General features: G+C 35.1%; 2 protein-coding genes across 2 annotated transcripts; one reads left to right on the top strand and one right to left on the bottom strand.

Annotated features, from left to right (window-relative positions):
• Positions 1 to 664: 664 nt before the first annotated feature.
• Positions 665 to 3,549, bottom strand: LOC101897470 (uncharacterized). The gene is made up of 3 exons (XM_005185789.4): positions 3,248 to 3,549; positions 3,009 to 3,192; positions 665 to 998 (listed from the first exon to the last, which is right to left on the bottom strand). Exons 1-3 carry the CDS (start codon positions 3,482 to 3,484, stop codon positions 856 to 858), a joined length of 564 nt encoding a protein of 187 aa, XP_005185846.2. The 5' UTR covers positions 3,485 to 3,549; the 3' UTR covers positions 665 to 855.
• Positions 3,550 to 7,879: 4,330 nt separating this feature from the next.
• On the top strand, positions 7,880 to 10,685 carry LOC105261969 (uncharacterized). Its single transcript, XM_011295179.3, has 4 exons — positions 7,880 to 8,170; positions 9,331 to 9,419; positions 10,353 to 10,488; positions 10,570 to 10,685. Exons 1-4 carry the CDS (start codon positions 8,029 to 8,031, stop codon positions 10,683 to 10,685), a joined length of 483 nt encoding a protein of 160 aa, XP_011293481.1. The 5' UTR covers positions 7,880 to 8,028.
• The last annotated feature ends 3,820 nt before the right edge of the window (positions 10,686 to 14,505 follow it).

Below are 14,505 nucleotides of genomic sequence, written 5' to 3'. Positions count from 1 at the left end.
CTTTGCTTACTTGCTTTTCCTTGGAAATGTTAAAAAAAATTTTTTGACTTAGAATGGAAATATGATAATCCAGCTAGCCAACAAAAGCGAGTTTGCGTCATTCATATGCTGAATTTCACTAATTGCTGTCCCAATGTATTTTGCATTTTGAGTTCCATTGGACGGATTATTGTCATATGAAAGAATTATGTCCACATTTGGAAATGAGCCCCATGATGCTTTGTCGGTCATTTTTTAATACTCTCCAACACACATAGTATGGAGGGTATATTAAGTTCGTCATTGCGTTTGTAACTCATCGAAATAATAACACTAAACCCAACGAAGTATATATATCAGCGTAAAATTCTAAGACGATTTAGCCCTGTCCGACCACCCGTCTGTTGTCAAAACGAATTAAGATAGGAAGCTAAAATTTTGCACAGATCTGGGCTATATCGGTCCACAATATCGCATATCCCCTATATGGGAGCTATATCCAAAAAAAAGTCAAAGGTTTATTTCTTGTACCAAATATCATTGTTTTGAAAGGAACATTTCGCATATAGAGGACTTAAAGTGAAATCGCAATAAATGCGACCTGTGTTTTGTTAACAAAAATAAATGGGCAGACAGACTGACAGACATGCTTAAAACGATTCAGAATGTGATTCTACGAAGATCATCAGAAGGAACTATCTTTATTCATTTGGCATATTACAAAAAAAAGCTCAAAGACAAAATACTCTGTGGTGTCGGTTATAAAAATCGAAGGCACATGTCTCCGCGTCGAGTGGGTTTTAGTAGATTTTTAAACAGTCTATATATATACATCTATAACAATATCACATTCAATACAATATTCCATATTCTATGCTAATGAATTTCTACAGAATCGGCCAGTTCATCGCATCCCTCAGATTCGATTGAATCTTCATATAAACCCTCCTTTTTGAGACGGAAAATCAAAATACTTTTGTATAGGACATAGATGGGATAGAATAGGCAAACGTGAATCACTGTAAAGAGACAATAGAAAATAGATACAGAATCAATATTAAAAAAGTCGTTATGGACAAGTTACATAGATAGCTCAAATTATAGAGAGAAAATTTAATAATTTATTTAAAATTCAATTAAAAGCTGTTTCTTAAAAAATTTACACTTTCTCCATCATTTCTATTTAGTTTTTAATATTATTGGTGATCAAAAAATCTAAAAGAAAACTAAAATTAATGCAGAGTTTTCTTCGATCTGAAAATTCGGATGAATAGCTGCACAGTTTTAGCGAACGTATGTGTAAGTGTATAGACCAGATTATGGATTTCAAAATTTAAGCTACGCAAGATTTTAGATATGTCTTGCTTTAAAGTTTCCAGCCACAGATACAGTTTCCAATGAAATCAGCAGCAATTTAATATTTCGGCGGAGTTCAGAAGGGCCAGTTATACAGGGTGTGATAAAAAAAAACTTCAACAACGTCATTATTTTTTTTTAAATTTTATCGAATGAAAGCAAAAATGTCGGAAATTGCATCAAATTTTAGATTAAGTTTAGATGTGTTTGAATTTGTCCCCTTTGGCCCGAATTATGGTCTTCCAACGGCCAATGGAGCCGTCACACGCTGCCTGAATCTTGTTCAGCGGTATTTTCGCACATTCCCGGCGAAGTGCTTGCTTGTAACCATCCTTGGGTGGCGCGTGCAGAGTGCGACTCCAGAATATTTTCGCTATAATATTCGGCATTTATTCTGATGCCACGGTCGATTAATAAAAGCGGAGTGCGACCATCGGCTGTTATGGCGGCCCATACCATCACCATGGTCGGAGCTTGAGTTCTGGTGGCCAACCGAAGGTGCACATTTTCAGCCGACCTCTTTGACAAGTAAACACGATTATTTTGTTTGATTACAAACTGCTGGACAACGAATGTTTTCTCGTCGGAGAAAACCAAATTCGACAGTTCACCACTTTCGGTTGAGTCTATTTTCTTTCTTTTGTGGTGTAAATTCTTGCACTTTTCGGAATTTCAATGGCTTTACCCCGAGCTCATTTTTCAATATGCGATATGTTCAGCTCACGAGCCATTTTTCGTAGGCTTCGATCAAGTCGCTTATTTACCTTTCGAACCATTTCTGCGGATGTTGCTGTTTTCTTCCGTCCACTTCCTTGACGTCGGCCTACGCTGCCAGTATCATGGTAACGAGCGATGGTACCAGACACAAAAGATTTATTCACATTTAAAAGCTGAAGTGCTCTAACGATAGCAAATTGTAGTCTGCCAGCCAAATATAAAAAAATCACACTATCGTGCTTGAATTCCATCACGAATAACTTTTTTCTCTGGAAAATTCTCACCAAAATGATTTTGCACGTTTGTAAAGAATATAATGAGCTGCCACTGGAATAATTTTAACAGCTATCGGACGAGTGGCTTAGAAATGACAGCAGTCTGAAGTTGGTTGCAGTTTTTTCATCTCACCCTGTAGCCGTTATTTTGAAGTCTATATGACCACGTGGATCTGCATAGGCAACCTTTACAATATTCAACTACGAAACTTGGAAAAATTCGGTGAACAATGTAAATAAAATCATCGGAAATACCGCGTATAGAGAGATACCGATATATGGGGGCTATACAAAGACCTAGACCTGCATAGACAGTTTTCTGTCTATATACGAAATTTGAAACATCTCCGGTGAATTATGTCGCTAATATCATAAAAATACGAAATATCGGAATTGCGTCAAATGTCGTATTTGAAGTACGTAATGGGCACTACAACCTATGACGGAAAATTGTCTTTGCAGATCCATGTCTTAGTATAGCCCCCATACAACGGTACCTCTCGATATTCGGTATTTTGATGATATCAGTGGCATTATTCGCCGGAATTTGTTTCGAATTTCGTATTTCAAGTTCGGAATCGTTACAACAACCTTCAAAAACAATTACTTATCCAGCAACAACTGAGCTAGACTATTACCCTAATAATACAATCCTATCTTTTTATTGAAGTTGCTACTTACAAAAATATCCCAGACCCGGTATAATTCGATCGAAATGTTCTTTTCTGGAGAGTTTCTTGGGATTATCTTTCGTTGAGAATTCATTGAGGAAACTGAAACACACCATGGCCAGAGTGTAGAAAAACACCGCTACCAAACTGATAAACGTTGTGGCAATCCAGGGGGCCATTAAATGGTGATTTTTCTGGAAAAAAAAGTCAATATAACTTAAATCACATCAAAATAATTTTTAAACTTACCCTTAAGATTCCCACAATTAAAATAAGACACATAGTTACTTGTACGAAACAAACGATGATATAACCAGACAGAATTACAACATAATTCTGGACGGATTTTTTGTGTGTCTCATCGCCATCAACGGTGTGAGTGATGCACCCCACCAAATAGGCCACCGATAAAACACAGGCTGTAATGTGAACAAATGTCACAAATAAACCAAAAACTGGCCGTGTAAATATCTTTCTCAGGCCCATGATTGATTTTACTACGTTACTCTATCGTAAACTATTGTCGATTTGATCACAGCGCTATTTCTCTTGCAACTGATGTAATTATATGTGGGCATTAATATCTTGGTCGCTATTTTCAGATCCAGCTTATGACCCATACTTTTTTGCGGTTGACCACAGATGTTCAACATAAGAAAGCGTTTTGTCGCTATTTCACTTAAAATTAATTATAATAAGAATCAATATACATTCATATGTACGTAATGAGGATGTCTCTATCTTATTTCTAGCCATAGCCTTTATAGGATATCTATTTCGGATGGATCGCCGAAGAACGAGCTTTTACTTCATCGATATATTCTTTGAGAAAACATAATTATGGGTTTTCTAATCTTAACTCAACCTACAAAACCCATTTCGTTTACAAAAGGAATGTCATCCGAAAGTTATGTTTTGAGTTGAAGACACTGGGCCACGGACACGAACATAAAAAATTGTTTGAAAGCTTAAATCGACATCAACAACTCATCGTAGTTTATTATGTACTAGCTGAACCCGGTGCGCTTCTCACATTCTGAATTTCATTGGTATCGGTCATATATATCATGTTTGGTGCATAACATGTATGAAATCGGCCGAAATATATATGTTAGCTATACCCAAACCTCAACTGATTTCAATATAACTTGGCAATTTTTTCTGGTGCCAGATTTCGTCTCTCTCGCTTTGGGTGCATCAAATATGTGAAATCGGCTGAGTATATATATGGGAGCTATAATCAAATCTGAGCGTATTTGAATATAATTTGTCACATTTATTTTTGTACCAAATTTAGCCACTCATGCCGAATTTCATTGGAATTGGAAATATGTATCGTATTTTGTGCATCAAATATGTGAAATCGGCGGAAAATATATGTGGGAGCTATATCCAAATCTAAACCGATTTTAATATAATTTGACTAATTTATTTTCTAATCAAAATCCCGTTACATATTCCAAATTTCTTTGGAATCGAACATACATATCGTGTATGGTGCATAAAATACATGAAATCGGTCGAAAATATATATGAGAGCAATATCCAAATTTGAACCGATTTTAATATAATTTGACAAATGTATATTTGTTTTAATTTCCGCTACACATTCAAAATTTCATTGAAATTAGAGATACATAGCGTGTTTGGTGCATCAAATACATGAAATCGGTCGAAAATATATATGGGAGCTATATCCAAATCTGAACCGATTTCAATTTAATTTGACAAATTCATTTTGGCTCCAAATTCCGTTACTTATTTCAAATTTCATGAAATTGGGGATACATAGCGTGTTTGGTGCATCAAATGCTTGGAATCGGCCGAAAATATATATGGGAGCTATATCCAAAACCGATTTCAATATAATTTGACAAATTTATTTTCGGATCAAATCCCGTCACACATTCCAAATTTCATTGGAATCAAACATTCATATTGTGTTTGAGACATCAAATGAACGAAATCGGTCGAAAATATATATGGGAGCTATATCCAAATCTGAACTGATTACAATATAATTTGGCAAACTTATTTTTGTTCCGAATTCCGTTACGCATTCCAAATTTGGAGACTGTATCTTTAACCGATCAATAGATATGTGCATATAAAATCTAAATTTTTGGGAATTACCTCCGATTCTGATGCTATATCTCCAGTTCCAAGTGGAAATTCAAAAATGTATAAAGCCTGTGTTATTTCAGGCGACGTTGCAGTATATATGGAAACTTTCAGGAAAATCTATTCAGCCGTTTTCGAGTCCATAAATTACAAACAAACAAACATACAAACATTTTCCTCTTTTATAGATATAGAAGATTACCCTGAGCAAAAATATTTCGAAAGTCACTTAGCGGGAGTGAATCGGGAGCGCTCCTACAAAAAACAAAAGAGAGAAAATTAAACTCCACATAAAATACCCAACCTTCGAGCCCCCCCTGCTAGCGAGTAAATTTCACTTCCGAGTTTAATCTGTGCTTTTTTGGGATACATGTGTTGTTTGGAGCCATGTGATGTAAACCTATAAGCAGGAATTCGGAAATTTATAATTTTAACAAGTAAAACACATTAAATCCGGCCGGCCGAACTTTTAATGCCCTCCACCATTGGGTAAAGAAAACATTTTTATATAAAAGTATCTAAATTCAAACGTGTTCCACTTTAAACTACAAATACAGTAAAACCGTTCGGATAATGCTGTTGAACTTTTCAAAAAACATTAAAGTGAATGAAGTCGTTATATGAGGCCATACCAAAAGAGAACCTTCACAAACAATTTTATACTTCAAAGATTTTCACCTACCAAATCTTCTTAAATACCAAATTTGAAGGTATTTTGTGGGTAAGTGTGACTCAAAATACCGAATATCGGTGGGTATCGTTATATGTGCGCTATACGAAAACGTGGACCTATACAGACTATGTTCCGTCACAGGCGCTAGAATCCACTCCGAAGACACATTCCATTTTTTTGACAAATCTGTAAAAAATGCTACAAAAATCATCAAAATACCGAATATCGGGAGGTACCATTATATGGGGGCTATACAAAAACGTGGACCTATTCATACAATGTTTCGCCACCAGCGCCGAACCAATTATGACCAACAAATACCAATTTATTGACAAATCCATGGAAATATGTGGCAAATATCATCAAAATACCGTATATCGGAAGGTACCATTATACGACTATACCAAAACATGGACTGATATATCTTATTTTTCATACTCACGTAATTTCTACAGACGGACGGACATCGTTAAATCGACTTAGAATTTTATGCTGATCATATTCATACTTTATGGGGTCTAGGACGAATATTTATCGATGTTACAAACGGAATGACAAAGTTAACATACCCTCCTTTGGATGTGAAATTTAGGCTGATATTACATATATGGTAAACTATAACCGTAAAATCGGATGTATATGTACATCGAATCTATATAAAAATCTAAACCGATTTCGATAAAATTTGGCAGAGGTATTTTCGTGTGGTATCTGATGTCCGATATCAAATATTATTGTTGTGGAGTGAATATTACGCATGTGAGGAACTTTAATGCCAAATCCGATTTTCACCAAAATTTGAAGTCTGAGCTAAATTCCGTAGGAAGTGCCAAAATTTACTCAATGTGTGTTGTATTAACCATTTGATCCTAATATCTGATAAAGATATATATGGTAGCTATATCCAAATCTGAACCGATCTGAACAAAATTTGAAACACTTATTTCGGAGCTGTATCTTGTAGCAAAAAAACATTCTTGTGGAATGCATATTACGCATGTGAGGGACTTACAACCCCAAATCGGATGAAAAATATGCATGGGAGCTATAGTTATATCTGAACCGATTTTCTTTTTATATACTTCCTTCTAGACTGAATTCGGTCGGCTGTGTCAAAATTCAGGTCATTCGGACTGATATTGGCTATTTGGTGCACAATTAAGCCGAAATCGGTTGAAGATATGTATGGGAGCTATATCTAAATTTGAACTGATTCTCACCAATTTCAAAAGGGTTCGTCCTTGGGCCAAACAAATATTTTTTGGAAAATTTCATCTCAATCGGATAATAAATGCGACGTGCATTTTGTTCACAAAAATACATGAACAGATGGACGGACTGACATGTATAAATCGACTCAGAAAGTGAATTTTTGAAGATCCTCAAAAGTAACTTTGGTTTTATCTTGCTTCCTTCTCTATGTTACAAACAAATGCACAAAGACATAAAATCCGTACCACTAGGGTGTGGTATAATAAGTGATTTTAGTATCTGCAACCACTCATCATTGAAAATACTGTTCTTTTATTCGACCTACCAACCCATTATTTTAACGTGGGAATACTCCACAAAGAGGCCACTAAACGTCGAATAAATAATCATTTATTTAATGACTTTAAGTGCCAACAGTCGATAAACAAGTACTTATTAATCGACTGTTACAAAAATTAATTGTTGTTTAACGACTTGTATGTCGGCAACCTTTTCGTATTCTCTCGCTTCTATGTATGTATTTTTGGCACGGATATTCAAACCCGTTCTGTAGGACTAACTCATTACTTGGTATGAGAAAAGTAAGTAAATTTGCCTTGTAAATTTTATAGGAATGACACATTATTTCTTAGTTTACTAACAAAACAGAGGGTGTATAAATGTAATTATTTTTGGTGCAACTTGTAATTCTAACAATAAAAAGAATTAATTCTAATAGTAATAATAATAATACAATTTGAATGCCTAAGAAATTTGAAGGTTTTCTTAGATTGGAAACATCCAGAGGATGATAAGAGCACATTTCGCATATGTTCAGCCAAGAGGAACTTATCACAAACTTTTTTTTCTGATTTCATTTCTTTGCCAGTTTTCAAATTAAGCTACTGATTTCAGCGATGATAAAGGCTGTTTTAAAAATAATAAACAAAATATTTTTCGTTTGAGTGTTGTGATGCCATTAGGGGACCACACTTCTAACTGAAAACATTGCAAAACATATTTGAAATATTAACAAAAAATACAAATGGGGATTCAAGTAAATGCTGGTTATTTTATTGGATACTGGGATGTATATTCCGGAGGCGCCACTATTGTAATAAGTTTACTGTTTATGGCGATCGGTGCAGCTAATGGAGGAAATCAAATTATCGATGATAGTAGTACAGGTAAGTCAAAATAAGTGATAAAGAGCCTGTAAATAAGGTAGCAATTCTAATAAAGAGGTCCTCTTGACTTTTGGTGTGGAGAGAGGCTAATGAACTTTTTCTGCATGCTTTTATTCCCTCCACCATAGTATAGAGGGTATATTAAGTTTGTCATTCCGTTGGTAACACCTCCAAATAGACATTTTAGACCCCACAAAGTATATTCTTGATCAGCATAAAATTCTATGCCGATTTAGCAATGTCCGTCCGTCTATCCGTCTGTCCGTCTATCCGTCTGTTCGTCTATCCGTCTGTGGAAATCACTCTAGCTTCCGAACGAAATGAAGTAAGTTGATAAACATTTACTCAAATGTGTATTATGTCTGCGGGACTTTGGGTATTGAAAATGGGCCATGTAGGTCCTTGCTTCGTATATAACGGTACCTCCCGATATTCGGTATTTTGATGATTTTAGCGACATTGTTTACCGGAATTGTTTCAAATTTAGTATTAGAAGTTCGTAATGGATACTACAGCCTATGACAGAAGATTGTCTGTGCAGGTCCACGTCTTCGTATAGCACCCATATAACGGTACCTCCCGATATTCGGTATTTTGATGCTTTTAGCGACATTATTTACCGGAAATGTTACAAAATTGGTATTTGAAGTTCGTAATGGATACTACAGCCTATGACAGAAAATTGTGTGTGTAGGTCCGCGTCTTATAACCCCCATGGTACCTCCCTATATTCGGTATTTTGATGATTTCAGCTACATTATGAACAATTTTTTTTAAGTTTCGCATTTGAATATTGTTATAGCTTATGACAAAAGTTGCCTTTGCAGGTCCACGAAGTCGTACGTAATACACCTCTAGTTTCGGTATTTTTAAGATTTTAGCAGAATTTTTAACGGATTTTATTTGTTTGAAAATTGACAAATTTGTACCAAATGGGAGGGTATTCAATGTTCGGCCCGGCCGAACTTACAGCTTTTTTAATTGTTATAATTAAAAAAACAAGGCATATATTACTCGAGAATTCTTTAAGATTCTAGCCACTATATGGTTTGGATATTTTGTTATGATTCTCTTTGGAGACCTACTATAGATTTTTTACACAACCTTCATAACGATAATTTGCCAAGTATGTTCTTAAATTCTATTCTGTATCATTTCAGTTGCTATTGCAATTGCGTTTTTAATCATAATTTTATATTGTGCTATTATGGTCGCTGTTGCTGGGTTTCTTATAAAAGGTATGCAAAATGTAAGTAAAAAAAATATGTTATATCAGAAATAAGACATTCCTGAATGTGTATTACTCGGTATTTTTAAAGTTTTTTTTTTTTTTTTGGGAAATTTTAAGATAGTATTAAAGTTGGCAATGACGGAAGATAATAAGTAATGTTGGTCCGGGTTTTCAAGTATATTCAACATAAGTGTAGACATAACATAAGACCCATTCCGATCCGTCTTTCCGCAAAATATCATTTTTATAGCCTCCACCAGACTATGTATGTATATTAAGTTCGTCATTCTTTTTGTAACTCATTCTTAATTCTGACTGATTCTCATTCTTGGTCTGCGCAAATTCAAAGACGTCTGTCCGTCTGTTGGAATCACACTAGAGTAAAAACGAATTAAAATGGAAAGTTAAAATTTTGCACAGATTAGCCTTTTGTCTGCATGGAGGTTCGAAAATGGGTTATATCGGTACACGATGTCATGTAGCCCCCATGTAACAGTACCCCCGATATTCGGTATTTTAATTATATTAGCCAAATTTTTCGATGAAATTGTCTAAAAATCCACACAGGGAGTTGCTTTTGAATACTTTTTCTCGTTGAAGAACATTGTCTATATCGGTCCACGATATCGTATAGCCCCATATAACGGTACCTCCCAATATTCGGTATTTTGATTATTTTAGCCACAATTTTTCAATGGAATTGTCTGATATTCTACACAAGGAGTTCTTTGTGAGTACTTTATAACCTGGAAGAGAATTATCACGATATCGAATATCCCGCATATAACGTTATTATTTCAAATTTCGTATATAAAGTTCTGAATCGTTACTACAGCCTATGACACAAAGTATTTATACAGGACCACGTCTTCGCATAGCCCCCATACAACGGGTTTCATTTGAGCGGTTTTTTTTTCCTTGCTCACTCATTATTTATTTTAACTCCTTTAGAATAGACCGATGCTAATGATCCCTTTTTTGGTGGTAATATTGATGAAAATTGTTGCCTATCTATGTGGCATTACTGCAACATTTCTGTGGTCTGGGAAAGCTGAAACGCTGCGTCTTGTATGTGCGATCAATATAGGTAGGTAGTCAGTTAAGTTTGTAATAGTCTGGCAAACATATATTTGACATTACATGCACGTGTCATTCTGTTATCTTTCAGTTATTGAAAGTGTGAAATTCGTATTGATATACAACCTTTATTGTAATCTGAGGAATGAAGAGCGAATTGATCCGGAAGCGATTATGCAAGTGGGATTAATATACGAGAAATTTTAACTTTAATATGCAAATGTGGAAAATAGAATATATATTTTCAATTTTAATCCTAGAAATACAGTACCTTAAAACGCATCAAGAGTGTTTCAAATAATGCAATCTAGATGGCAAAGTTATGTACATTCGCTGTGTTTGGTCATTTAAAGATAAAACAAGTTAAAAAGTATCAGTCAGTTTTGCCGATAGATGTATACCCTCAGCCTATGTTCGATTATTTAAATATGACTTGTGTTATGATTAATATGATATAAATATTGTGACGTACCTGGTATGGATTATATCCACTTCTTCCTTCACTTTATATGAGATATGTGATAAGTTTTAAAAAATGTTAAACTGTGCATGAGGTACCAGATATAGTCTACCTAAGTATTCCATTTTTATACCCTACACCACAAGGTGGTCAGGGTATTAGGTCTTTGTGCATTTGTTTGTATCAGGCAAAAGGAAACGAGATAGACCCATAGTTCCTTTTGATGATCTGCATAGAATCACTTTCTGAGTTGATTTATGCATGTCAGTCCGTCCGTCCGTCTGTCCATGTATTCTTGTGAACAAACTGCAGGTCGCATTTATTATCCGATTGAGATGAAATTTGCATTTGTTTGGCCCAAGGACGAACCCTATTGAAATTGGAGATAATCGGTAAAAATTTAGATATAGCTCCCATATATATCTTCGTCAGATTTGCCTTTTATTGTGCACCAAACGTGTAATATCAGCCCGAATAGTATGGAATTTTGCACATACCACCAAATTAGGCCTGAAAAAAAAGTATGCCAAATTTTATCGAAATCGGTTCAGATATAGCTATAGCTCCCATATATATTGTTCATCCGATTTGTTATTTTTGTCCTCCGCAGCCGTAATATGCACTCTGTAACAACAATATTTGGGGAAATATATCAAATGCAGCTCAGAAATACCTTTGCTAAATTTTATCGAGATCGGTTCAGATTTGGATATAGCTCCCATATAACTTCGTCCGATTTACCATTTATTGTGCACCAAACGTCTAATATTTGTCCAAATGGGATGAAATTTGGCACATACGACCGAATTTAGTCTAGAAGGTAGTATTTGGTGAAGATCGGTTCAGATATAGTTATAGCTCCCATATATATTGTTCATCCGATTTATTGTATTTGTTACCCACAGCCGTAATATGCACTCCGCAACAACGATATTCAGGGAAATATATCAAATACAGCTCAGAAATATCTTTGCCAAATTTTATCGAGATCGGTTCAGATTTGGATATAGTTCCCATATATATTTTTGTCCGATTTCAAATTAATTTCGCACCAAATGGGCAATACAAGTCCGAATTTAAAAGATACACATGCTTCGGCATATTTAGTCCTTTGAATTTTAAATTATAATTATAATCATAGCGTGTATGATTGAATTCTCCCATAAAAACTTTTAATTATTAAGTGGAGCTCAACTAAATTAGCAAAGTGGTGTAGGGTATCATAAAATCGGCCCACCCGACTTTAGGACTTTCTTTACTGGTTATACTTCATCTAATACAAATAAAAATATTGGGAAAAGAAGAAAATCGAATATTTATATCCAATTTTACGCGAAATCATAAATTCCGCTAAATTTCATATTAATATCAGGTTTCTTGTTAAGGTAATATTTAGGCATAACAAGTTGTAAAGAATCGCTAAATTGTTTCGCAAGTAATGACAGATAAAATAATTAAAAATTGTGACCCTTTGTGGGTGAGGTACCAGACGGGTTCGCAGATATACATCAACTTCACAACAGATCTTGTGTTAACAAAAATGTTTGTATGTGTGAAATCTGAAGAGAGTTGAATACTTATTTCTCTTCTTTCCTTAGCGATTTATTTTTTAAAATATTGAACCCTATATGGGGAGGTACCAGAAGGAATGGGCCGATCTCTACCTTCTTTATAACAGATCCTGTGTTAATAGAAATACTCAGACATGCCAAGTGTAAGTGGAATCGGATGTTAATTTCGCGTTTTATGAGCTTAATGGATATTCAAAATTTCGATAATTTGTGGGGGAGGTACTAGAATGTGTGGGCCGATATATTCCATTTTAACACCAGATCATTGGTTAATAAAAAATATTGGGATGAGTGAAAGTATGAAGACAATCGGGCTCTTACATCACATTTTATAAGAATTGTAATTATTCAAAACTTGATGGAGTAGACCGATATTGTCCATTTTCGCACCTGACCTAGCACTGACGTAAATATTAGGATTTGTAAAATTGAAACAAAATCGGGTTATCGTTTCTCTTTCTGTGCAAAAAATATATTTTTTGAAAATGTTTGTGGGGGAGGTACTATAAGGAGTGTACCGATATTGTCAATCTCCGAACTCGATATAAGTCCGACAAAAATATTACGATGTACCAAGTTTGGACCAAATCGGATACTCCCTTCGAGAGACGGACGGACATCGCTAGACCGACTCCAAATGTCCTGAAACGGATTTGGTTCAAAGAGACCTAGGGTTTAAAACTGTTATTTCGACTAGGCACGTTTTGACCGTATCAAATGATATATACCCTCTGTATGGCTGAGGGTATAACTAGCCATATTGCTAAGGGTATAACTAGCCATATGGCTGTGGGTATACAGTAACCGATTCGAAATACAGAAATTACAGAGGAAGCAAGATATACAAAAAAAGAGGTGCCAGGGAAGAAATCATTTTTTGCCGTCCGCAAGGATAGGGGCAAAATGGAGTGCTCTTTGTCAAATTCGAGTGTTCGAATCGCATATGTTAAATCCAGAATAGATTATTGTCAATGCTGTCCCAGAATTCCACTGAAGGACATAAGTAATGCTTCGAATTTGAGGTGAGGGATTATGACATTATGTTATTCCAATTCTTGAACACAATATTGGGTTATTTATATTTTTAAAAAAGAGCTCCGATTTTTCAATATACACAGGAATATCCCTCAAGAAAATTCGACCATAAAGTAAAAAGACTAGGAAGCACAGACCGGGTAATATGCAATAAATGTAAATAAATTCAGGATAATTTTAAAGTTATCATAAATATTTACAGTCCCATAACTTTCGCAGCTGTAATGGACAAATACGTAGAATTGGTTAAGGGACTGCGAAACCGGAATAAGGAGTTAAATTAAGAGCTTTTGCAAGCTAGCCAGGGCCTTGATTCTTTGAAAAATATTTTTACTGATGGTCAAATGAAAAAAAATAATGTGGCATAATGGAGTGGAATGAGATTTCCAGCGCTGTTTGTTTGCACACGGCTGGCCAGAGAGTATACAGGCATTTATAGAACAGAGGATATCCGCTGCACAGCATCTCAACGCTACATCGCTGCTGCAATAAAATTTGTGTAAAAGAAGGATTCTTACTGTCACCTCTTGAAATCATGCGCCAAGTAAATTATATTTCGTTAGATATGCCTAAAATATGTGTTTTGTCATTCGACGAAATTAAAGTTACGGAAACGTATGAGTACGACTTGTTATAATGGCCAGCGGGATTAAAAGAGATTTTAAGATTTTGACTGAATGATATCAAAACAAATCCTTTTACACCTGATGGTTATCCTGTAGTAGCTGTTGTTTGTGAAATTGTTTAAAAAACAACTGAAATTAACTGCACTGCACAAATCGTAAGTGGATGTTAATTTTTAGAGTAATCGATTTCTTACAGAAAAATGAGACAATAAATGATCCAGAGTTAGGCCTGCATGAACACAGCAGGCCCAAGTAATACTCGATATTCCACAAGTATTATGGGAAAGAGGCACACAAAATACATTCATACGAACCGTCCAATTTGGAACTATCTT

The sequence above is a fragment of the Musca domestica genome, unplaced genomic scaffold (genome assembly GCF_030504385.1).
Source record: "Musca domestica strain aabys unplaced genomic scaffold, Musca_domestica.polishedcontigs.V.1.1 10, whole genome shotgun sequence".
Lineage (NCBI taxonomy): Eukaryota > Metazoa > Arthropoda > Insecta > Diptera > Muscidae > Musca > Musca domestica.
The sequence above is the reverse complement of the archived record's forward strand: the minus strand, read 5'-3'. Positions and strand labels throughout refer to the sequence as shown.

Excerpts from the sequence above, each read along its gene's own strand:
- LOC101897470 (XM_005185789.4), bottom strand. The coding sequence starts at position 3,484 with ATGGGCCTGAGAAAGATATTTACACGGCCAGTTTTTGGTTTATTTGTG. Across the intron at positions 3,193-3,247 it reads TAATTGTGGGAATCTTAAGG|AAAAATCACCATTTAATGGC; the intron begins GTAAGTTTAAAA and ends TTTTTTTTCCAG. Across the intron at positions 999-3,008 it reads ACCGGGTCTGGGATATTTTT|TGATTCACGTTTGCCTATTC; the intron begins GTAAGTAGCAAC and ends GTCTCTTTACAG.
- LOC105261969 (XM_011295179.3), top strand. The coding sequence starts at position 8,029 with ATGGGGATTCAAGTAAATGCTGGTTATTTTATTGGATACTGGGATGTA. Across the intron at positions 8,171-9,330 it reads TATCGATGATAGTAGTACAG|TTGCTATTGCAATTGCGTTT; the intron begins GTAAGTCAAAAT and ends GTATCATTTCAG. Across the intron at positions 9,420-10,352 it reads TTATAAAAGGTATGCAAAAT|AATAGACCGATGCTAATGAT; the intron begins GTAAGTAAAAAA and ends TAACTCCTTTAG.